This window comes from Oncorhynchus nerka, linkage group LG28, assembly GCF_034236695.1.
Source record: "Oncorhynchus nerka isolate Pitt River linkage group LG28, Oner_Uvic_2.0, whole genome shotgun sequence".
NCBI classification, from domain to species: domain Eukaryota; kingdom Metazoa; phylum Chordata; class Actinopteri; order Salmoniformes; family Salmonidae; genus Oncorhynchus; species Oncorhynchus nerka.
This window is the reverse complement of record NC_088423.1, coordinates 46,880,677-46,905,773: the sequence shown is the minus strand read 5'-3', so window position 1 is coordinate 46,905,773 and position 25,097 is coordinate 46,880,677. Positions and strand designations below refer to the sequence as shown.

The following is a 25,097-nucleotide window of genomic DNA, read 5'->3' as shown; positions in this document are numbered from 1 at the left end:
GATCATGCTGTTTAATCAGCTTCTTGATATGCCACACCTGTCAGGTGGATGGATTATCTTGGCAAAGGATAAATGATAGATAGATAGATAGATAGATAGATAGATAGATAGATAGATAGATAGATAGATAGATAGATAGATAGATAGATAGATAGATAGATAGATAGATAGATAGATAGATAGATAGATAGATAGATAGATAGATAGATAGATAGATAGAGCTCAAACTCCTCCAGCATGAGACACTGGTACTTGTTCATCATAGCTTCATTTTGCATCATGACCTCAGTGGCCTCTGCTTCAAACTCCTCATCCACTGCAGAGGGAGATAAGAGAGATTTGAAAGAATTACAAGCTTGCCCTGTAGTGTGGGCTGTTGACTACTCTACCTCTCCATAGATCCTCCTGTGTGGGTAGCTTGATCTGGAAGCCATGGTAGAAGGTGGTGGGCAGCATCCTCCAGAGAAGTGAAGGGGGACAGGTCTGGTTCCAGGACCCTGGCATGGTCCTGCTCTATCTGCTGGAGGATCCTAAGACACACACACAGACACACACTCAATAACTACCCCAGTTTCACAGTCATAGAGAGGTGCAGAGTCTACTGTTTTGGCTATACAGTTCGGGGAGAGGTAAGGCAGTAGCTATAAGGACAAGTAGGTATGTCAGATATTTATATAAACTGTATAAGGTGGCCAGTTACTGTTGGAACTGGATTTCCCAGTTGAGCTGAGCTTCACAGGCAGATAAAAGTACTTACAGGTCTCCTTTAGGGAACTGCTGAGTGGCAGGTCTGTTAAGTCCATCATGTTACAGGGAGAAGAGGATAAATTATGCATGTCACTGATAGTGTTTGACATTTAATTAGAACAACTGTGAGAAGAGAGGGGAAGTAGTGAAGACAAAACAGTGAATTATGAACAAATATGAATGACAAACATGACATGACTGAGTAAATGTGTATTGCCAGAGAGATCTGAAAAGTTATCATGATGTTCTTACCTGGAAACTTGCTCCAGTCGCCGTTTTTCAACAGGCGACTGGGCATGGTTTTCCGGGAACCCAGAGTTCTGCCCAGTAACTGGCTCAGCCTCAGCTCTTTATTTGGCCAGTATATGCCCGGGAAAGGATGGTACATTGATAATGGGGGTGATGGTCTCTGTGGATCCAGTCAGTTGAGTCTGATGCACTGGTCTATTCAGGTCCTGCCCTGGGCCTGGAGTGGGTTGGACTATAATGTGGTGGACCATCTGGGGGCTGCTGGTGGGTCTCTTCTGGCCAGTGTGGTTGACTGTGACCTCCTGGGGGCTGTGTCTGGTATCAGTGGAGGAGAGACACTGTAGGCCCATACTGGTGACTGTGTACTCAGTGTTGAGTTGGGGCAGGCCCTGAACAGCCCCTGGGATATGCTAGGCCCAGGCTGGATTCTACTGTTATGGACCTTTGTGTCCACAACGAAAGAGGGGATGAACCCTGCACTGAGACCCACCCCCTGTCCCTGCAACAGACCTGCTCTCTTCCACTCAGGCAAAGGCCCATTGTACATGACTGAATGCTGGATTGAATCATTTTGAAGAGGCTGTGGGTTGGTTAACTGAATCCGGTGAAGAAAGCCCTGCTTCAGAACATTGCCTGGAAGTTGTCCCCTTAGTGACCAACCTTTTGGGAATCACTGATCCAGGGGATGCATAGTAGGCAACCGATCATAATCCATAGTGACTGAAGTGGAGAGATGCAGGGTGGGGGTATCGTTATAGTCCTTGGTCACTATGGAGAAAGGCAACAACAACAAAAATGAGAGGCAGAAATGTGTGTTATGTGCTTGGAGAGCATAAACACCTGGGTTAGTTCTGTCTGATATCTAAAAGGACTGATCCATTATTTCCTAACTGGGATGCCAGCTGCTGTCTTGACCATTGACATCACATTTAGGAGTAGGTTCAGGACAGGCTATAGCTGGATAAGAAAGGAGATTAACACCAAGTGTCACCATACTTTACAGGACTATTCACAAAAGAATTTAACTATTTTTAATTCTGGAAATGTTTTACATCCAACTATTTATATGTCACCTATTACTAAGGGAGAGATGGACATTTACAGAATGGTGACCTGGGGGAAAATAGGGGGAGGGACAATGCTTTGTCAATTTCAGTCAAGGGGAGTTAAAAAAATAATCTAGTCTGGGTAGGGTCATGTCATTTGTAATTAATAAAATATCAATATTTCTCAATATTTTAGAATTAGTTGCTTATTAGGGTATATATTGATGTGTGCCCAATGCTGCTCCTCATCTCTGATTCTCCTCTGGGCAAGCAATATCAATTGCGCCTATAGGCTATTTAGTGTGGTCTCAATCAAATGATCCATCCCCTACAGGCTACGAAGTGCATGCTCAGAGGAGCACAGAGCAAAGTTATATTTCTAAGATAGATGCATTACACACTGCAATATATATTCCAACCCTGAGCCCCGGCCTGCTCTGCTCTTGCTGATCAAAAACGTTTGTGTATGCTGCTTAACCAATGGCTGTGCTGTGTAGGGCTACAATGGCAGTTCAGGAGGAGAGTCAAAGATTTCTTCTGAAAATATATTTGATTAGGCCTATTCCCAAAACTGCACTATTGACCTCAAAATAAACTCACAATAAACCAGATTCTAGCAATTTACATTGTGGTGCTGAAACTTGAAAGCACCTGCGGCACGATCCCTCGGAAATGGACAGCTCATGGTGCTGAAAGTAGGCAAATTAGAGTACCCATAGGCATAATTAATTTCAACCGTCTTCATTTTAATTGGACTTTACTAACAACAAGAGGGCTTTGTGTTGGAGACTAATTTCCTCCTATTGAAGAAATAAGAGGTAGGCCTATCTAACTGACTTGCCTAGTTAAATAATTAGGCTATAGGCTGCTATATCCATAGATTTGTCGTCAACTCCTCCACCCACCATGTACTCTTTAAATAGCCTACCTCCGTGTCAGTAAAGGGCTGTTAAGTTAAAACCAAGACTCACATTGAGGTGGTATGAGAGGACTAACTTTTATTAAAGAAAATGTCTAAAATTACAAACCTATCTCTCTGTCCATTCTTAGCCTGTATTTTCGGTAATTTGCGTTGTAGGCTATTTTTTTTTTAAAACCTGCAAATACTTACAATTATGTAGAATTTGATATTTTTTATAAATGGCATTTTTTTATCGGACCTACAAACACGACGATAGATTCATTCAATGCTTTTACTATAAAGGAGATCTTTCCACCCCTACTCTTGTCCAAGGTGGTCTGCGAACCCACAACCGTTTAGCCCGCAGCCCTGTGCGCTATCAACATCCCCGCTTTGACACGTAATGGTACATGATGAAGATCAGCTTGGTCTGTGTCCAAGAAGTGAGAGTAAACGGTAGACATGTTCTTTATCTACTTTGTTTTAAATTCGCCTACATTTTTGGATATAGGGACAGTTATTTTATTTTTATTTTTTCAAGCGGGAGAGTTTCGGTTAAATATATTTTGCTGAAGGGAGTGCCATCCATATTCATTTCAGAGAGGTCCGATTTTCACTATGTAATCCTTATTATAAAACGTTTACTCCTTAAACTCCTACTTGTCCATCATTTCCAGTCAGATGGATTTTCCCGCCAATTAACCTTTTACGTAGGGTTTTCACCACTTCCGAATTCGCCAGACGAAGTTGCGCCCCCATTCATTTTCTATTGGAGCAGGCGGAGCAATACGCAGGGGATTGTGGGAAGGTGAGTGGCACGAACCCTGCTAGCGGAGCGATAGAGAAAGCTCTGTTCTAGGAAACTTCACGCAAATTACACGCAACTACCGCTGCCGTTAACCAATTAGGTGAGGAGCAGATGTTTGCTTGAACATTTTCCCTTCGTGAAACATAGTTCCGGGCAAGCACAACCAAAAATGATTTGAGGAATGCCAATCATTGCAGTGTCTGGTTTTGCTACAGAGACGGTCATAAGGTCAATGGCATAGAGGATTGCAGAGTTGGTGTTGATGGTGGGTGAAGAGCGATTTGCACAACAATGTTTGCTTGTGCTGCCTGCTAGCTATGACCTTCAAGCAACCTAAACCTCAAAACCGTGATCATAGCCACCATTTGTGAATGTGTTGAGCAAATGAAATTGTGACATTTGCCCACCAAAGGACAGGAATCACCAGTAACACGCATTATAACATTGTAAATGATACACTAAACATGAATTTCTCATGTAACATGCTACCAATTAGATGATGGTATCTTAACATTATGATTCTCATATATTATAGCTTATGGCTCTTTCATTATACTGGTGTCATGACATTGATGATTTTGCTCACTTCCTGTAAAATACATACAGTAGGTCTACATGGACATGAATGGGTACTTTGGGTAAAGGAAATTGTGGCTTTGACTAGCAAACATTGTGCAAACCTCTTTTTACCCACCAACATCTCTGCAATCCTCCTCCATGCCATTGACCTTCTGACTTTGTCTCTGTATTCTAAAATCATGTTTGATGAGTCCAGGTTGATGTAGTTGTGGTGGGGAACAAAGCCTTTTGTAAATGCCTAGGCCTATTCATACTTCTAAGACAATGATAGGCCTAGAGTAAATACTAAAACAAACGTGGGCCACAAATTGGATTAAGGTTGGGCTAAATAAAGCTTGAGACTTCGCCAAGTCTCTGAGCCAAACATATAATTATACTTTTTTTTTTTTTTTGCACTGGAAAAGGAAACTACATTAGCCACCAGCAATTTGTCAATTTTATGGAAAGTCCAATGAAAGTTAATGTTCTAAACAGTTATATTTATTGACCCTTATAAACATTAGCAACTATAGAATTGGAACAGGGTGTGCCTCAGAGTGATATGTGGAAAGCCAACAGAGAAAAGGCACGTGTATTTGTATTTATCTCCGCAATAAAGATGGTAAAGCTACAACAATACAAAAAGGCGTTTTAGGTGATAATGTTGTGCTACATTCTGCCCTGCACTAAGACTTAGAATTTAGAGCCTCAAAGGAAGGAAGTAATAATACATCGACTTAACCTTAATCCAAACCCTGACAACACAAGGAGATAATGAGGATCCTTTGTTCTTATTTGCAAGGAATACATGAGAGATTCTGCTTGGTGAAGAGGCAAAATGATGTTATGCTGTGACATTATTGGGTAGCTATTTTGGCAAACACATTAGGCAGTACAGTCTTACTCTTCAAACACCACCCAGGCTGTCACCGAAAAGGTTCACACTTGACAAGTTAGTAGTTCCTGCGGCCGCAAGACTGTCTCCGGTCTCCCCTTCCCAGCGCGGGCAGGTAATGGAGGAAGTTGACTCTTAAGCAACAAATCAATTATATGGTAAGACAAGAGATTAGAGCCCAGGGCTCATCTGCTGCAAATTGGATCAGGGCTGATTAGCGGAGTTTAGGGTGACGTACTGCAACTTTGTGGTTCGATCACTCGGCTACTCGCTTAGCTACCTCCTTTTGCAGGAAAAAGATCCACCCGGAATAGCTGTGTAGCCCACCATCCTGTCATTTTGAGGGATTTTATGTGAATATTTTTGGGTGGCAGACTCCTCTGCCCACCCAGCACTATGGACTTTCCTGATTTGAGGGTGGTCAGAATGGATATGAAGAGGGAAACGCTTGCCAAAACACATTCTGCAGCTCCTTTCTGGAATGGATTACAATTTTCCAACTGAAACTCTCCACAGGAACATAGTTGCCGAAGGTCAACTGAAATCCTTACCTGTTACATAATAAAAAAAACATTGAAAAAATAGCTTAGAATCTTTTGTAAATTCAAATTTGTTTCTTTAAAAAAAAAATCACATTTTGATTTGGGAATAGCATACACTCTGAGGTAAGCATGGCGTTGATGAAGGTAAAGTTTGACTTGCCCAAGCGGGTGAAGCTTGCCCAGGGCCTATGGCTCATGTACTGGCTGGCAGTGATGACCGGCATCCTGGTCTTCAGCCTGGGGCTGTTCTTTAAGATCGAGCTTCGGAAGAGGAGTGAGATGATGAACAACAACGAAAGCCATTTTGTGCCCAATCTGTTGATCCTAGTAGGCCTAGCTGCTTGCGGGCTCAATGTTTTTGGCGGCAAAGTGTGCCACGACTCTCTGGATGCTATAAAGTTCGCCAAGTGGAAGCCCATGGTCAAGGGCTACCTGATGGGCTGCTTCGCTTTCAACATCCTCCTGTTCTTCACAGCTCTGCTGTGCTTCTGCATGCAGTTCCAGCTGTACTTCGCCCTGGCCGAGGGTCTGAAGAATGGGATCAAATTCTACAAGGATACGGATACACCTGGACGCTGCTTCATGAAGAGGACGCTGGACATGACCCAGATCGAGTTCCGCTGCTGTGGCAACAACAACTATAGGGATTGGTTTGTGGTCCAGTGGATCAGCAACCGCTATCTGGACTTCAGCAACGATGAAGTCAAAGAGTGAGTACTAGAATCCGTAGCTGAGTGAGAGCAATGTTGGGTTGATTAGGGTACCCAGAAGGCCAAAAAGTACCATGTACAGTAAAAGTTGACAGTCTCTCTGGGTGTCAGCCAGAACAGATGACTCTACCTTTCCACCAAATCTCCTTGGCCTCCTAAGCTGCCTTTAGTCTTTCAATTGAGAGGGGACAAAAAGGCTATTTTAAGGAAAGAAACAGTTTGTTTAATCCATGCTAAGTCTTATGGAGCATATTTGACATGGCTACTACATAAGAGCTTTCCTCACTCCTCCCCATAGTCTCCATGTTTACCCATTTGATCTCTTGTGATCTTGTGCAGGAAGCTTGAGATAGAAAATGGGCCACGGTATCAAATGACTTAAATGTAAATGTAAATATGCTTTTGCTTGTGTATGGTAGTGACAACTTAATGTAAAACATACATACAAAACAAGTAGTTTAAGTTAGTCGCCTACTTTCAGTTATTTGCTACATTTAGAATTCAACACTTTTATTGGGACAAAATGCTATATTTTTGAAACGGGTGGAGTTTTTTGGGGGTTGCGGAGGGTTGTACCTTAACCTTTTTCAAGGTGTCAGGACAGGATACCAGTGTAAGTGAAGTCAGGTTCATGTGCCAGGTTCTGATAAGTAGATAATCTCCATGGATCTAAATTTCACGTCCTTCACAGCTTACTGTCCCCCTAAATCATAATAAAACAGCCGTTAACTGTCACTAATAGACTGACGCAAACACACTACCCCCCCTCTCTCCCTAATATTGTGCCCTGGTGGCAACTGATACTTATATTTAGTCAATTTAGATTATGATTTTAAGGCATTGATTAAAAGTATAGTTCACCCAGATTACAACATGTCACATTGGTTTCCTTAGTCTGTAAACAGTCTCAGCATAAAGGATGACAGCAATCCAAGCTTTGGTTTTGTTTACCTGGCCACTGTTTTAAGTGCTAACTTTTTAGCATTTGTGGCACAAATCCAATGCAAGTCAATGGTACCTATTAGGCTTTGAGCCAAATCAACGAAGTAACTTCGTTGAGCTACACAACTACTTGAGATTCTCTAGGATCATTTGGACATTGAGAGAATATAATTGGAAGTGTGCGGCAATGTGTGGATAGTACATGTGTAACAGCGTGCATGTTTAAATGCATCGGAGTAAGTTCATTGACGTGTGTATACGTGTGTGCGTGTACAGTGTAATTGACTGTGCTTTATGCGTCCATGTTTCTGTTACTTTACTCAAGGGATATCGGCCGTCTCTCTCACTCACGAACGATCACATCAAGAGGATCCTCGTGAACCCGGGGTTTAAACTCAACACCTGTCAATATTAGCCAGGAGACCCACCCACTTTTCTCCTGTCAACAGAAATTCAGCCAAGGCCTCGACAGGATACCCCTGCCAAACACTGATTGATGATTTACTCATACAGTTAGTCTAAACTGACACTCGACAGGTGGCCAGTTACGATCATATACTTTACCATGTGAGCCGTCCATTTGTTTACTCTTCCTACCAGAGGCTCATGGGTTCACCGTTTTCATAATCACTGGCCCTTTACATCGTTTAAACATCCGCGCCTCGTAGGTCTGTGTTACGGCAACGGACATACACCCGTTACTCGAATGCCATACTTTGCGTCACATGGCTGACATGACTTGTGATGGATCTGACGTGTCTCTCTGGGCCTTTCCCACAGCCGTGTCCTGAGCAACGTGGAGGGGAAGTTCCTGATGGAGAGTGTGCCGTTCAGCTGCTGCAACCCCGGCTCCCCCAGACCCTGCATCCAGCACCAACTGACCAACAACTCAGCCCACTATGACTACGACCACCACACCGAGGAGCTCAACATCTGGACCCGGGGCTGCCGCGAGTCCCTGGTCGCCTATTACGGAGGCATGATGAACAGCATCGGGAGCCTGATGCTACTGTACATCATACTGGAGGTGAGAAAGAGAAGAATAAGGAACTGAAAGGGAAATAGATGGTGGTATTTTCGGGAGGTTCTGTCAATGTCCTTCACTTCAAAGGGTAGCTGGCTACAAACGCTAAAGATCAATTGATGTGACCTCACACGCCAGACTGAAAAGTAATTGATTAGCTGAAGATTTGATTCAATTACCGTCTTAAAAGGCATGTGTAGGTAAGTAGCAGGGCAGGGCTAGGCCCAGTGCTGAGGAGAAGAGGATTTGAAAAGAAGGCTTTCCCATAGGTTTCCCATTGTGGAAGACGACAGCCATTTCTAAGTATCTAGCTCAGTGAGTATTATTAGGAAAGGTCCAGCTGTTCCAAATTGGCCACAGCTGACCAGTTCATTGGGCACACATGCCAACCCTCTTGCCCTTTGACTTTGAGAGAACACGTGGCACACAACAAGCCAACTATCACTATACCTTTGCCCTTCTGCCAAGCAGGCACTAAAACATGCCATTTCCTTGGTTGGTCTTAGCACTCACTTGACTCAACTTGACTTCCATCTAACTGACTTTCCAAACGGCTGAGGTGTAGAGCTCCAGTGACTGATCTATGGTACACAGATGAATGAGCATGAATGCCACACATCCACCCACCCACCAATAAATAGGTCTACCTTACCTTCATTACCATATTTCTCTGTTTGAAATGGAATCTGATTATAAACTCTTTTTCCATTGAAAGAGTGACTATGTGAGTGACTCTTTTTGTTGTTGTTGTTCAAACCTCCCTATATTCACTGAGTTATAAACTGACCGTGGGGAAAACTACCCTAGGCAGAGTATAGTCCATAACGACAGCTAAAGGAGTCTTGGGACTGAAAGGGCGAGGGATTGCGTAATGTGGGGGTGGTATAGGCGGTGAGGGAGGATCAGGGTTTCTTAGAGGGGTTAATCTGGGCAGAGCAAAGTGCAACAGGTATCCTTCCTGGAAGCAGGATCTCACTGTGCCAACTTACAGACTGAACACTAACTGGGTTGCTGTCTGGGTCAAAACAACAACACTAAATTGTCAGTTTGGACCAAATTGGAGATCTGTGTCAATTGATTGGAAAATTTCAATGGGATATTTGATCTAAAAGCCAAGCCTTAGTGACTATAAATCCATTTGATTTGGATCAGTGATTGAATAGATTTAGAATCACTGTTTTCTAACTCCAAAAAAAGAATGGATAGCAGAGATCTATGGTGTTTCAGAGGCCGTACAGATAGTTTAATTGCAGTGTGTCTGTATAGAGACTCGGCGATGTACATATCTTGTTTGTGTGGTCCTCAGGCAGGAGTGATGGTGGGCTTACAGTACCTGACCACTTCTCTGGAGACCATGGCAGACCCAGAGAACCCGGAGAGTGAGAGCGAGGGCTGGCTCCTGGAGAAGAGTGTGAAGGAGACGGTGGCGGACCTCATAGCAACGATCAAGGGTCTGGCCGGTGCAGGGAACCAGGTGGGGGAGGGTGAGGAGGCGGTGGCCACTGTGAGTTGAGAGGGTCCCACCCAAAGGGACTGAGGCTTGTCCTGTTGATGGGAGCTCAAAGAGAAAGAGGAGAGAGATCTTCTCAGTGAAACGACGCACACACGCTCAAACGAATGTAAACACATGAAAACAAATGCGTACACAAACATACACACACAGACACAAACATTGACACACATGCACACACCCTTTGAAAAGTGAAGAACTTAACCAACTGCTCAGATGAAGTAAGAACCAAACTCAAAAATGTGAATGTATATCCTGTCCATAATAATTATGTATATATGTTAATCATTCTTTTTTTTTCTTTTTTCTTTTTTTAAATAATGAAAAATATATTTGGGTTGTCAAAACATCTGTACAGTATACATGAATTTGGGCTTGTGAATATGAAGAAAATGTCCTGAATGAATAATTATCTCCTCCCCTGCCTGGCAATCCTCTCCATGAAAAACGATGGGCAGACCCTGAGACCATCAAGCCTAATACAGTTTCTCTATGCTCATATCTAATAGTTTTACTCCTATGTCCTTGTTACACTCCACAACTTGTGTTGCGTAGACATGTAAACTGACAGGCACACAAATATATATGTAGTTCTGTGAAGTAATTTAGCCTGCTCAATTCAACCGACTCCAAAACTCAACATTACCAGTGTGCCCAATGCAACCCGGTCAAATGTCCCCTTATGGCAGCTTAAATTGGGTAGCTGCGGAACTGGGGTCCTGGCTGTCCCAGCCCCCTGTCACTCAGGTCCTGGCAGTGCAGGTCCATATGCATTCACACCTATACAATACACACTTTTACATTCATTCGTTATGTATCAGTGTTGCTATCGGGTTATATGTCTGCTTCGTGTACGAGGCGGTTTTAACTCTGGTTTTGTACTCCTTTGAGGGGATACAGTGGGCTGAGTGGCCAGATGAAGTGCTGGGGGAACTTAGAAGGAGAATGTTCTGTACTTTTTGGAGAGCGAAATATGATCCGATTGGCAGTTTAAAATCAGCGTTCCTTGTGTGAGTACATAGAGATACGGGTCAGTTTTCCGTGGATACAAAAAGTCTTATCAGTTGTAATATTTTTACTTTCTGTGTGACCATTTCTCTTCCTTTGTAATATTGAGAGTTAATATTTTCTGTAAATGTGGATTTTGATCAGCAAAACTGTCAGTCTTGTGGGTTGGCTGGAGAATTTAGCAGCTCCACTGTGTAAGATAAAGATATATAATGAGAACAAGAGTATGATTGTCCGTTTTGTCCATAGGGTTTTGTCTGACATGGGTCATTTTTAAATGGGTATTCTACACTTACAGAATATGCCTATGACAGGAAGATTGTATGTACATTCATACAGTATTTTTCCTAATACACAAGGTATTACCCTACACGACCTCTCTTGTTGAGGTCCTCAGCCTTATTTCAACTAATCATGAAGCTAGCAGAGAATGAGTGAAAGAATGAGGGGAGAAATGCTAATAGTAGGCTGCATGGACCTGGTGAATAAGGAGTTAAGGAGAGCCGGAGGTTCGAGTGAGATGAGGGTACAGTACATGTAAAGAACCCAGGAGGAGGCCAGCTTTACCTGATGAGATCAGCAGGTAAATTGTGGATTCCACTCAGCAGGGATCCAGTCCTCAGTTCTGTTCCAGGACAAACAGGTGACTGGCGTCACTTTAACTGGGCCACCCTCAGAAGATAGGAAATCTATGCTAGAAAACAAACACACGTTATCTGATAATTAATCTGTAGTTATCAGGTCTCAATTATGAAAGAGGCCTTCTGACTTCAAAGGCACTTCCCGGTTAAATAAAGCTTAAATAAGTTGAAGTGTTGGATAATTCATATTGAAAGGTTGAGGTACATTTTGGCAAGACAATTGAAAGGATACATATACATCACCTATACCTCAATGTGTCCAACGAAGCTATGATCGGAGGTATCCTTACCTGAGAGGTGGGTTCAGATGAGCAGGTACAGTAAAGGGGGGGGGGGGGGGGGGACATCTGTCATCTGGAATAATAACCCTAAAGCTCATAGACAGCAGATGAGGTGATAAGAGCAGTAAGAGGCTTTGATGTGCAGCTTAGCCCCAATCAGGTGACAACAAGGACAGGTGCCTCTAACGCAGGGAGGTGCCCAAAGCATCTTGGGCCGGATGGGACAGGGCAACCCCACCTCCCTCCTGCAGGATACAACCCAATTATGTTCTCAAATCCTCAGGATGCCTGGATGTGTGTCCAGTGCCAGAACGTTACATCTAATGAAGGTGCTAAAAAAATATATAAAAAAATTGGAAACTTAGTGATGCACATTTATCACGGAAGTTTTATTAGAACAGGATGCATGGGATACACCGTCCAATGAAACGCTTACTTGCAGGTTCTTTCTCGACAATGCAGCAACAATGAGAAATAATAAAGGATAAGAATACAAACTAAGTAAATGGCTCAATAGAATAGATTAAACATTTTAGCATAAGTATAATACAGGAAGGCACAATTTATTGTCCAATATTTACATGTTTTAGGTAAGGACGATTGGGGTGGGGGGGGGGGGGGTAAGTGTGAAGACGTTTTGGTTAGTTTTAAAGAAAAAGCTACTTCTCCTTTCGAAAATGTCCCATGTGGCATCGATGTCAGTCAGAAACACTTGTTATAGTGTCAAAATGGACTACAAAGTGTAAATAGGACCATTTTGGTCCAAGTCAGTATGAAAAAAAAAAATTGTACGTCACAGAATGAAGGGTATCGTAAAAGTTCTCTGTGCGTTGGGTTTATTTTAATCCTGCCCTCATCTGGCAGCATCTAAGTAATCATCAATTCAGAGCATTTAAGTAAAAGATGTGTAACATGAAAATATTGATAGACTACACAAAGTCAAACCAACATTCACAGCTGGCTGAAGCTAATTGGCTAATAACTCTTTCTAACCTGCAAACAAGAGACAACCACATCAAACCACACCCAAAAGCAACTCACGTCTGAATACAGTCATGGCTACTAGCATTTCTTAATGAACCAAATCTAAAACAAGGCTAAATCAGGAAGTGCAGTCACTCTTTAATCTCATGCCCAGACTAGTGGCTATGAACGAGATTGGGTTCATTTCATAGATCTTATATATACACTATGTAAATTAACCAAGGAAACCATATGAATGACCTTTTTATAAGAATAGGAATGTATACTGAAAAAAATAACACATGTACTGTGTTGGTCCCAGGCTTCATGAGAGGAAATAGAAAACCACAGAAATGTTCTTTACAAATGTATTTACATCCCTGTTAGTGGGCATTTCTCCTTTGCCAAGATGATCCATCTAGCTGACAGGTGTTAAAAATCAAGCTGTCTGCCCGGTACAGTTGAAACCGGGATTCATCCGTGAAGAGCACACTTCTTTAGCCTCAGCTTCATTGTATACCTGGTAAACCGGTTAAGTGTTCTCATTACACCATCAGCTCTTTCTCCAGCTGGGCCTTGGGAGCCTAATGCCGTGTTCAGATGCTAGTCGAAACTAGGAAACTCACTCCGACTTTGATTCGTTGAACGTGGCACGTGTATACCTACGACCAGTAAGCAAGTCGGGAAATATCCATGTTTCCTAGTTCCGACAAGCACTTGAACGGGGCACAATCCACCGTATTCTCCTGGCCTGTCTCCATGGTGGTCATGCTGGGAGGCCCTGACCGATCTGGGACAAGCGCTTCTCACAGCAGTAGGGATATTGATATTACATAGGTGTCTCTCACACACACTAAACCCAGTACGGTCTTCGTAATAAGGCTGGATATTGGCCTCATGACACAAATCATATCCCGATACATGTCACATGTATTGCGAATGGATTTTGTTAGTCACTCTCACTCAGATATAGTAACATGGCATAAGTCATGGCAGGACATTTGCTGTAAAACGGCTAAATGTTCTCGATGCACCATGGCAAAAACTACAGAACTGCAGCTGTCAAGAGGGGGGCCATTAAAACATTTTCCTCGTAGGGGTGCCCCCTCCCAACATAATTTCACTTAGCGCCCACAAAAGACTAGGGCCAGGAAGAACACTTTTTGCCTGATTAATGCATTTCCTGTCAGAATGTATTTGTTGTTGCATGTAATTTAACTGTTAAATGAACACAACCAAATATCACAATTCCAAGATTCGTAAGCCATTGAATCGATTCACTATTGCAAAAACCATTATCATATTATCTAGTATCTAATCAAAAGCCCACCAGCTCACAAATAGACAACACTCAGGCCTTCCTTTTCCTTTTGATTTATTTTGGTATTCTTTTACAATATAGTACAATGTACTCATTTATACAGTAATTCACATATTAACAAGTCTGACACGATAATAATAATAATACAGCCTCGATATTGGGAGCGTGTCAAAGAATGGGGTGGGGGTGGTTACCAGGAAAACATGCCAACGGAGTGATGGGATGAAGAATATGGAGCTTCAGGTCCCAGCATCAGAGAGAACCTGCATCAAAGAGCAGTGTGCGTTTGTGTGTTCATTCCTCTAAAGTGCCTTGTGAGCCTGACTAATCTATTCTGTTTCCGAGTCTTAAGGACGATATTTGCCCCCAATGTGCCAGTCCACCCAGCCGTAGCTGTGGAAAAATGGTACAGTCCAGAGGCAACCTTAAGAGGGCTAAGACTTTTATCTGAGACTTTTATCTAAGACTTTTATCTGACCAAAAAATTAACTAAGATGGAGTTTTATTCCAGGTCGGGTCAGGCAAACCCACTGGGTTTATGTTGGTTTATTTAAAACATAAAAAACAGGTAGAGGGATATGTTTCTGCATTCTCTTCTCATACAGAAAAAAATGTACAATACAAAAACAATTTCCAAAACAAACAAACCCCATCAATGCACATCAGATAAAATTGACTTGAACCAATCACACACACACACATTAGCAAGGAAGGGACAGCCTTGCCTTAAAAATGCTCATATCTGTGGGCTAAGGGGTTCATTTAAATAGTGTTAAAATACAAAGCACTGACAAAACGCACACATACTCAACCTGCAAAAAGACTTAACACACTCCAACATACACCCTGACAAATTTAAAAACCAGAACACAGGCACTCAGGAGTAAAACACAAATTCACACCAGTGTGTTACCGAACTTCCTTACATTGGCTTGTATTCTCTGAGTACTGTGTATTTGGGTGTCCATCAGACTGGAGAAAGTAACTAATGGGGGGGGGTCAATACATTTCAGGACTTTATTTGAAATTCCAAATCGAAAGCTGAAAAGCACCATTTATTTTCAATAAGGATTTTTCAGCTCTTATGTTGAAATTTAAATTGAATGGATCCCAATACTGGTAAGGGGCACACTCTGACCTCACCTATCTGATGAGATTGTGTCCCAAACTCTGAAATGAGCTGTCACTGGCTGACAAGAGCAAGAAGGAAAACCTGGTGCTGAGTCAAAAATGTTTAGCATCAAAGCAAATCCAACTGTAAATAAACCAATACGTCAGCTATCTACCTTAGAAATAATTTAATGGTATTTGAATAGGCAGAAATTAAATCGCATTCCTATAAAGAAGTTATACTCTGAGTATTCATGTTACACCCGAGCCAGTCCATGGGTGCCCGATGTGTCGGCTATATGCTTGAGAGCGATGTGTGTATGTGTATATAGATATATATATATATATATATATATATATATATATATATATACACACACACACACACTCTCTTTTATATTACATTTCTTCAAGGGAGAAACAGCAAAAAGAAAAGGAGAAAAACCTACATGCATTCATCCACTCTCAGACAAGGTGGGGGGGTTCTCCAATCGGGGGGGAGGAGCGAAAGAGGTGGGGCTGTGTTCCCTTGACAACCATTCCACACCCCCATGTGCCGTGCCTCCCCCCATTCACATGGAGAAGGGGTGTGTCCGACTCCGGTAGATGTGACCTAAGACATCACAGGTGCTGCCAGTCGATGCCAACCAGGGTTTGGTTGGCTTCCTGGGCATGGCCTATCTCCTCGGTGATGCTGTGCTGGCGCCACAGCTTCTGGATCTTGCGGTAGCGCTCGTGGCACAGGTGCAATGGGTTCCCCCGCCTGGATAAACACAGGGACAAACTGCTTTAAAAAAAAATGTTTAAAAAATACCCACAATGACACTACAAGGCATCTTTCAGCACAGACCAATAACATGTACAGCAATGGGTCTCAAAGTTGGTTCCGGGAGATTAGTGCGCGTGTTTGTTCCGACCTTTCGAGAAGCCATTTTGAGAACCACTACTGGACTGTAAGGAGTGAATGTGCAGGGTCGTTCACCTTAGGCCCTGGTCTGTCTCTCCATAGTCATCCAGGTAAGGAGGAGCGTAGAAACAGCCCTTAGTTTTACCAGCCAGGAACAGAACCTGGCTCTCTCTCACTCTGCAACAGAAGGGACAGAATTAGATTTGCACACTCACGAATGAAGGCACACACACACGCCCACGGTCGGGTCTGTACCTGAGGAAGATGCCCACTCCGGCTCCGCAGGCAAAGGTGTGAGCAGTGCAGGCTCCCACGTCCTCTCCCTCCAGCTCTGTCTGGCAGCAGTAGCTCTGAGAACACAGCATGGAGCCACACACCAGGCACAGGGTGGGCGCACGGGACTTATCCCCACCCGACTTAGGGCACCTGGGGGGGAGAGAGAGGAGGGCATAAACACATTTTTACTCACATTTTCTATAGCAGGGTTTCCCAAACTGGACTCCCCCCCCCTCCCCAGGTGCAAGTGTTGGTTTTTGCCCTAGCACTACACAACTGATTAAAATAATCAAAGCTTGATGAGTTAGTTATCTGAATCAGCTGTGTAGTGCTAAGGCAAACACCAACACGTGCACCGGGGTCCAGTTTGGGAAACACTGTTCTATAGGACAGTGAGGAGCGCAATGAGATCCAATCGCTCCGGATTGTCATTTTGTAAGCCTGTGTTGTGTTGTGAAATCTTTTGAATTACCAATGGACAGTTGTTCTTTGGGTACTCACGTGAAGCTGGAGGCTTGATTTATGAGGGCACTGTAGTCATCTGGTAGGTCAATCAGGCTGTTGGACTCCCGAGGAAAACTGGACAAAGGGAGGATTGGTCAGCCCTAGAGCGCTAAACAGTATCAACAACTACTTGAATTGTATAGTTCTAACACCACACAATCATTTATACCAATATCCAACCTAAGTAATCAGAGTCCCAATGGAAAGAAGAGGAGAGTCGAGGCGCAACAAAAAATATAATTGAAAAGGCTGAACACTCGCTCACCATTAAACTCAATGTTTTATATTTGAGTAATTTAGCACTGTTATCCAGACCGACTTACGGGCCCAATTAGGGTTAAGTGCTAAAGTGCACAATGACAGATGTTTCACCTGGTCAGTTTGGGGATTCAAACTAGCAGCGTTTCGGTTACTGGTCCAACGCTCTTGACCTCTAAGCTACCTGCCACTTTTTATTTAAGCAAAGGTAAAAAGCTTGATGTTTCTGCCTTCATTAGAATACACCCCCCCATCATATTAGACCGTAAAATAGCAGGACTGACCTCACAAGAACACCACCTCCCTGAAGGGTCTGCTGTATACCTGGGTGAGTGCACCACCTACAGGACAGGAGAACAAAATGCAAGACAAACTTCACTCCAAAAGGTGTTACTCCCCCTCCCCATCGCGTGACAATGACACGATCCACTAAAGACACTTGATATGCATATTTATTGATTTAGCGGTGTGCCGATTTGTTGTTTATGACTTATTGATGATGCACTGTCCATATAATTGGGTCTCATCTTTTTACATTGTACGACATCATTGGTGGAGAGCAATAGGGTCAAATAAACCTGAGCACTACATCAAATCAGACATGTAGCTGGCACTCCTGAACCAATCAGAAGATACATGAGGAGAAAAGACAGGTTACTGGTGAGTGTGTGAGAGAGACTCTTACCCATGCAGTAAGGGCTCCAGTAGCTCCTGTTGACCGTGGAAGAGCTGCAGCAGGTTGGAGGGCAGACTGAGGTATCCGCACAGCACCTCCCACTGACCAGGACACAGAGCTAGGAGAGAGACACACACACACACCGGGAGAACATCAACACCCGCATGGCTCTGCTTGGTACCGCGTAGGTGTTCAAAGAGGAGTAAAAGAGAGCGAGTGTGTTTGTGCGTTGTATTGACCATGCAGCTCTGGGGGTGCAGGAACTCCGTGGAGGTGGTGGAAGAACAGCGCCGCTCCTCTCAGGTAGGGCAGGATGCCAGTCTTCACACACCGCCACAGGTGCCAACCAGAGCCCACCTCAGGTAGGGAACTGTCATCACACACACACAGCATGGTTTAAGCACAACGTGTGAATGCCGGGGAAAAGCCGGCTGCTTGGTGGATTATGATAGGCGAGTGCGTATTTCAGGGGAGTTCTCCATGGCTACAGGGTCAGCGTTACCTCACCTGCCCACGTGTGTTCTGAGGGTGTTGTAGAGACGGCAGGCGCCTTCCTCCTCCCCCCGCTCCGCCTCGCCGCTCTCCTGCTCCATGGTCACCTCCTCTGTTGACACACGGAATGTCATGTTTGTTTCCTTCTCTGCGCCATACGACAGTGGTTGAATGGCAATGACCCTCTCTTCCAACTATCCAGAAGGTAATATCTTAACCGGTGTTTAGACAACATTCCAACGGTCTGGTAAGCATGCACACACACTCATATTCTTGCAGACCCCGCGCACAGACACACACACGGGTATTGGGTTCCCTCTCTCCTTACCTGGGCCAGAAGTGAGTAGTATTTGGACCATGTGAGCCACAGTGATGAGGTGGAAGAGGTGCAGCTGGACAGCGTCCACGCTCAGCCCTGACGAGTCCTGGGAGTGGACCGACCCGTAGGACAGAACCACACTTACCTAAGAATGGGTGAGAGAGAGAGAGACACAGGGATTAGTGTTGACCTATAACACTTATGCACAATGTAAAAAGGTTTTACGGTAGTGTCAACAATGGGTTTGTGTCTGATCTGGCAACCCAGAGAGACGTCATGCCACTGGTCATGTATGGCTGTGTGGTTGATGGTATTATTGGTGTGTTGATGAGAATGAGGTCGGGGGTTCGGGGGGGGGACGACGACGACGACTCACCAGCAGGTGCAACATGTCTACGTCCAGGATACACGGGGAGGCCTCCACCTGGGGGTCTGGAATCAAAGCTACACAAATACACACTCCATCACTATAACGATGAAACTGTAAACCTTCACAACCCCCCCCCCCCCCCATGCCGCAACAAAATAAATAAACAACCTCAACACATAAAAAGTGAACGTGGCTTCAGGCACGGAGTAGGCCATCCTAAATGGAGTGGGTCCTGCAGGTCCCTGTTAAGTCGCTGTCCTACCTGCTAACAGTCGGATGAAGTGGCCTTGCACGGTGGGCTGACAGGCCGCAGTCCAACACGCTGAGCCGAACCTGGCCAGGGAGCTCAGGCAGTCGTCCTGTACACAGAAACACACTCAACACTGGCGTCGGATCCATCTCTACACGTGGAACTGTTTCAAACACGGGTTGGGATTAAAGGAAGAACGCGTTACCTGTCTGCAAGGTAAACTTCCAAATAAAGGCTTCTTCTCGTCCACCAACAGTCGCTCTGCAAAAGGAAGGAGAAGAAAAAGAAGGGGGAAAAAAAGTCAGTTGAACGTGGCATTGAGACAAACATCTATTCTAAAAATGGGCGTCTATGCTCTAGCGGTGTTTGAACATTGTGGACCATTGGCAGCAGTTGAAACATTCATTTACCCGTTAAATAATGAAGACATAACTCAATCTCACATGAATGCCTTTGATATGAGTTTTATCGTCACTGTAAACTGTCTGTTGCTCTGATTCGATAATTATCTTGTTCTCTCTGTGTGCGCGCTTTTGGGTTTTTCCATCCGTGTGGGGACCAGAATTCATCAAGGATAGTAAAACAAAGAAAAAGTCATACAAGTGGGGCCATTATGCTGGTCCCCACAAGGAAATCTGCTATTTTAGGCTTAGGGATTAGGTTTAGGGAAAATAGGTTTTTGAATGGGAATAAATTGTTTGGTCCCCATAACGATAGTAAAACAAACTTGTGTGTGTGTGTGTGTGTGTGTGAGGGGGTTCTCACCTATGGACTGGATGGTATAGGCACAGCTGCTCCAGCACATGATGGGGATGCGAGGGTCCTGCTCGTTGGGGTGCACCTTAAGGCCAACTTTGTAGGTCGCTGTCCCAAAAGTGGCCAGCATCTCCTTTATGGTGCTGGAGTAGGGATTCCTGAAGAGAGTAAAAAAAGAGGCACGGGCAAGTCAACGTGGTAACTCAAGACTTCAAAATGTCCTGTCTTTCTCTCATGTTCCCTCAGGGGTCAGGGGTCACGTACGTGGGAATGTAGTCCACAGTGAAAACCTCAGGGACAGGGCACTCTTCTTCCACTGTCTCTTCAACGGTACCTGCACACACACACCTTAGTGACGTAACTTGAACGCATAGACACAGTAGTGTTTTCGATCACAATTTCCTCTCTACGCCGGTGTAAAATGGGACCTCTGCGTAACAATGACATCGGACATTTGTCGGACGACAGGAACATGTGGTTGCCTTTAACACAATGTTCAGCGTTCCAATACTCACTGACGGGCTGGAGTTTCCTGTGGGCAGAGTGCATGGCCTTTATCTGCTGACCGCTGGTCTTCAGCCACTGACCCAGGCCAGGCTGCTCACAACTGGAGAGAAGGAGACTGTCAGTGGACCTGACAAGGCATTGACCTACTCATTAATACACCTATGGACAGCATAGGAATTCGGGCTGGCCCTTGCTTCTTCATTTGTCATGGTAAATAAACAAGGCTGTTGGTATAGATGAATCAAAGCCTTTCCGATTGATTGATAACCATCCATTTAAGCAGGTAAACGCATTTTCTGTTACAATATTGACCGGAATTGTGTAAAAAGAACCAACACATACATGCCTAAAGGCAATCTATGTGGTTGTGGAGGTGACAACTATTTTCATATATATATAGCTATAGCTCTCTCTACTCAGCAAAAAAATAAATGTCCTCTCACTGTCAACTGCAATTACTTTCAGCAAACTTAACATGTGTAAATATTTGTATGAACATAACAAGATTCAACAACAGAGACATAAACTAAACAAGTTCCACAGACATGTGACTAACAGAAATGGAATAATGTGTTCCTGTACAAGGGGGGTGGGGGGGGGTCAAAAGTAACAGTATCTGGTGTGGCCACCAGCTGCATTAAGTACTGCAGTGCATCTCTTCATGGACTGCACCAGATTTACCAGTTCTTTCTGTGAGATGTTACCCCACTCTTCCACCAAGGCACCTGCAAGTTCCCGAACATTTCTGGGGGGGGGAATGGCCCTAGCCCTCACCCTCCGATCCAACAGGTTCCAGACGTGCTCAATGGGATTGAGATCCGGGCTCTTCGCTGGCCATGCCAGAACACTGACATTACGGTCTTGCAGGAAATCACGCACAGAACGACCAGTATGGCTGGTAGAATTGTCATGCTGGAGGGTCATGTCAGGATGAGCCTGCAGGAAGGGTAAGAAGATGAGGGACGAGGATGTCTTCCCTGTAACCACAGCGTTGAGATTGCCTGCAATGACAACAATCTCAGTCCGACGATGCTGTGACGGACCCTCCACCTCCAAATCAATCCCGCTCCAGAGTACAGGCCTCGGTGTAAAGCTCATTCCTTCGACGATAAATGCGAATTCGACCATCACCCTTGGTGAGACAAAACCGCGACTTGTCAGTGAAGAGCACTTTTTGCCAGCCCTGTCTGGTCCAGCGACGGTGGGTTTGTGCCCATAAGCGACGATGTTGCCGGTGATGTCTGGTAAGGACCTGCCTTACAACAGGCCTACAAGCCCTCCAGTCCAGCCTCATTCAGCCTATTGCAGACAGTCTGAGCACTGATGGAGGGATTGTGCGTTCCTGGTGTAACTCGGGCAGTTGTTGTTGCCATCCTGTACCTGTCCCGCAGGTGTGATGTTTGGATGTACCGATCCTGTGCAGGTGTTGTTACACGTGGTCTGCCACAGCGAGGACGATCAGCTGTCCGTCCTGTCTCCCTGTAGCGCTGTCTTAGGCGTCTCACAGTACGGACATTGCAATTTATTGCCCTGGCCAAATCTGCAGTCCTCATGCCTCCATGTAGCATGCCTAAGGCATGTTCACGCAGATGAGTAGGGACCCTGGGCATCTTTCTTTTGGTGCTTTTCAGAGTCAGTAGAAAGGCCTCTTTTAGTGTCCTACGTATTCATAACTGTAACCTTACTTGCCTACCGTCTGTAAGCTGTTAGTGTCTTAATGACCGTTCCACAGGTGCATGTTCATTAATTGTTTATGGTTCATTGAACAAGCATGGGAAACTGTGCTTAAACCCTTTACAATGAAGATCTGTGAAGTTATTTGGATTTTTACAAATGATCTTTGAAAGACAGGGTTCTGAAAAAGGGACGTTTCTTTTTTGCAGAGTTTTTTTTTATTTACTACGCAAATCAGTAAAGAACAAATTCTTATTTACAATGACGGCCTACACCGGCCCGGACGATGCTGGGCCAACTCTGCGCTGCCCTATTGGACTCCCAATCACGGCCGGTTGTGATACAGCCTGGAATCGAACCAGGGTCTGTAGTGATGCCTCTAGCACTAAGATGCAGTGCCTTTAGACCGCTGCGCCACTCGGGAGCCCAACAACTGAGCAAGCCTTAGTGCAGAGTGAGCCTTGACCTCGGGTGAGGGTGGTACCAGTGACATCACAGGGGATTACGCTGGTTTATAACTGTGGGGGGGGGGGGGGGGGGTGAGAAGCGAGTGAACAGACAGGGTTCATCTCGTGACAACCAATAAACAGCCTGGGGTTGCAGTGGCCATGTACCCACTACCAGTCAAATGTTTGGTTTCCTGACCGAGGGTGCATCTCAATAGTCTGAAGTGTCTTCCTCTCGTCGTCTCCTTCATCGGTGCTAATCTAAAAAGGTATTGGACGGGGAGAGACAATTCCCATTGAGAATTTACTATAGACCTTCTGCTTTCACCCATCCCCTTTCAGATCAGCACAGATCGAGGAAAGGGGAGGAAACAACATGACTTGAGAGACGCACCTCAAAGTAACGTGTGTATGTGAGAGAGAGACAGATTGGGTACCTGCTGGAGCCCATAGTTCGGGGGAGCAGGGGGATGACGGTGTTACTGAGGCACTCGCAGAGCGGACACAGGAACTCCCCGTTCCCCACATCGTAGCTGGTGTGGACACGCAGTCGCTGCTGACGCCGCTGCTCCTTGGCCTGCACCGCCTCAAAGTACCTGCGCACACACACACGGAAACTACTGGCCAAAGTTTTTCCCAGAGAAATTGTATCATTTATGCTTACGCACTTTGCTTTTCAAGAGAGTGGTGTGTGTGTAGCCTGTTCGCCAATCATAAGACATCAAAGCGGCAATAGGCTACAGTTATAGAGCCTCTATGTGGGGCGAAAGTTACAGAATTAAAAGTTAAAGGAGAAGGATAGGCTACAAAGACCAAGAGTCAACAGGAAGGCTGCTACTAGCGTGTCACCTCTCTCTACCTCCTCTCTCGCTCACGCGTTATCAGCTCTGGTTAATAAACTAGCCTCATTTGACAGTTCCGCTGCTTTTCTCACTCATGTCGGGTCTGAATCCAGACCCAGGAATGGGTCTAGTTATCCTCGGGTCCATTTGAAACAGGTCCAAATGTTTTACGTCTGCATATCGGATCCGGATGGCAAAGCCCATGTCCAGTTTGGACCCGTGAAGGCCTCTACTACCAGTGTGTTGTAGAACCCGGAGCCTGGCTCACCTCTGCCAACAGTGAGAGTGCATGATGTGGCCACAGCTGCCTGTGTGCGTGCCGAACGACAGGTCAGGGTGCATGAAGAGAGGGTCGTAGCGCTCTGGAAAACATACCAAAAAGTCAAGCAATGCTAGTATATCATTCACAGACAAAAACACAGAAATAGACAAGACCATGGAAGGGATGTAGGTTGAAGACGCCCGTTGACACTGATCTTAAAATCGTTAAAGTCACAATTTGGAGGAGGGAAAGCTGATCCTAGATCTGTACCTAAGGGCAACTTCGACCCATCTGCGACCTAAAGCCCTCCATTCTCTCTTCCACTCACTGGGGTCGTGCGGTGGTCTCGTGCGGTTCTTGGACATGACGGTGGAGCGCTGGACGAAGGCAGCCAGCACCATGGCCTTGCCGTCAGCCCGGATCTCCTGCTCCTCCTGGCACAGGATACATGTAACAACCTGCCTCTTCTCCCTGGGACGTGACCGCCTGGGGCCCACACACGCCAGGGCTGCGTCTGACGACGCGGGGCTGCAGGAGCGGTGAGAGACAATCTTTATACGCCTATGGTGGGGATTTGGGTGGTGAAATTAGTGTGTGTGTGGTGGGGGATAGAGTTTAAAAACTGTGTGTGTCACTACCTGTGCTCCAGTGAGGTAGAGGTGGAAGCATCCAGCTCCTCTAGACTCTGCTGGAACAGCTCCTTGTTCTCGTTGATAAAGTGCCTCTGCATCTCCGACATCTGCGCCATGACCTTCTCCCTTCGCAGGCGGGCCATCTCCGCCTTCCTCTTCCTCTCCGCCTTGTCCTTGTCGCACGCGGTCTGAAAGAGGGGAGACGCAGATGTGTCCGTACACTTTGATTCAAATTCACGGAGTAACCACAAAAAAATTGCCTCCTCATAGGATGTGCTCGACCCACCTCTTCCTGACCGCGGCTCCCGCTGGTGGTCACGGTGGAAGTGGAAGCGCTACGCTCCCGCATCGTCTTGATGCCGGCCACCGTCTGCACAGGGACACAATAACGTTACCTCAGCAAACAGGGGGGGGGGGGGGGAGAGAAAGGTACAAAATATATTCTAATAATAAATCTTTGTATTCTGATATTGGAAGTCATCGTAGATATGGATTAGTCATGAGGACCACTGGTTGCATGCTGTCCTATGCTGCCTCCTGGTGGCCATGGCATGTACAATATTGTACCAACTCGAATAGATGTCACCCTTGGATGAGATGTCTGCCGTGATCAGAGTGACCACATATCCCCAATTGCGCGGGACAGTCCCGAAATTTGACCCTTTGTGAC

The 25,097-nt window shown here is 45.1% G+C and overlaps 2 protein-coding genes across 3 annotated transcripts in view; one reads left to right on the top strand and one right to left on the bottom strand.

The window, feature by feature from the left end:
- The first annotated feature begins 5,430 nt into the window (after positions 1 to 5,430).
- Positions 5,431 to 11,162, top strand: LOC115113319 (peripherin-2-like). The gene is made up of 3 exons (XM_029640840.2): positions 5,431 to 6,456; positions 8,179 to 8,425; positions 9,729 to 11,162. The coding sequence occupies exons 1-3, from the start codon at positions 5,876 to 5,878 to the stop codon at positions 9,933 to 9,935; spliced, it is 1,035 nt and encodes a 344-aa protein (XP_029496700.1). The 5' UTR covers positions 5,431 to 5,875; the 3' UTR covers positions 9,936 to 11,162.
- Positions 11,163 to 14,183: 3,021 nt separating this feature from the next.
- LOC115113318 (E3 ubiquitin-protein ligase UBR2-like) overlaps positions 14,184 to 25,097 on the bottom strand; it is a 42,059-nt gene continuing 31,145 nt past the window's right edge. For both annotated transcript variants that reach the window (XM_029640838.2, XM_029640839.2), the window contains exons 27-46: positions 24,714 to 24,797; positions 24,434 to 24,615; positions 24,124 to 24,323; positions 23,802 to 23,895; positions 23,129 to 23,287; positions 20,580 to 20,671; positions 20,329 to 20,398; positions 20,074 to 20,222; positions 19,514 to 19,569; positions 19,321 to 19,417; positions 19,065 to 19,132; positions 18,698 to 18,833; positions 18,385 to 18,481; positions 18,117 to 18,247; positions 17,887 to 17,995; positions 17,486 to 17,542; positions 16,941 to 17,018; positions 16,419 to 16,589; positions 16,239 to 16,340; positions 14,184 to 16,019 (exon numbers count right to left, since the gene is read on the bottom strand). In XM_029640838.2, coding sequence (XP_029496698.2) covers positions 15,878 to 16,019; positions 16,239 to 16,340; positions 16,419 to 16,589; positions 16,941 to 17,018; positions 17,486 to 17,542; positions 17,887 to 17,995; positions 18,117 to 18,247; positions 18,385 to 18,481; positions 18,698 to 18,833; positions 19,065 to 19,132; positions 19,321 to 19,417; positions 19,514 to 19,569; positions 20,074 to 20,222; positions 20,329 to 20,398; positions 20,580 to 20,671; positions 23,129 to 23,287; positions 23,802 to 23,895; positions 24,124 to 24,323; positions 24,434 to 24,615; positions 24,714 to 24,797 — 2,274 coding nt within the window. In that variant the 3' untranslated portion in view covers positions 14,184 to 15,877. The remainder of the gene's footprint in view (positions 16,020 to 16,238; positions 16,341 to 16,418; positions 16,590 to 16,940; positions 17,019 to 17,485; positions 17,543 to 17,886; positions 17,996 to 18,116; positions 18,248 to 18,384; positions 18,482 to 18,697; positions 18,834 to 19,064; positions 19,133 to 19,320; positions 19,418 to 19,513; positions 19,570 to 20,073; positions 20,223 to 20,328; positions 20,399 to 20,579; positions 20,672 to 23,128; positions 23,288 to 23,801; positions 23,896 to 24,123; positions 24,324 to 24,433; positions 24,616 to 24,713; positions 24,798 to 25,097) is intronic.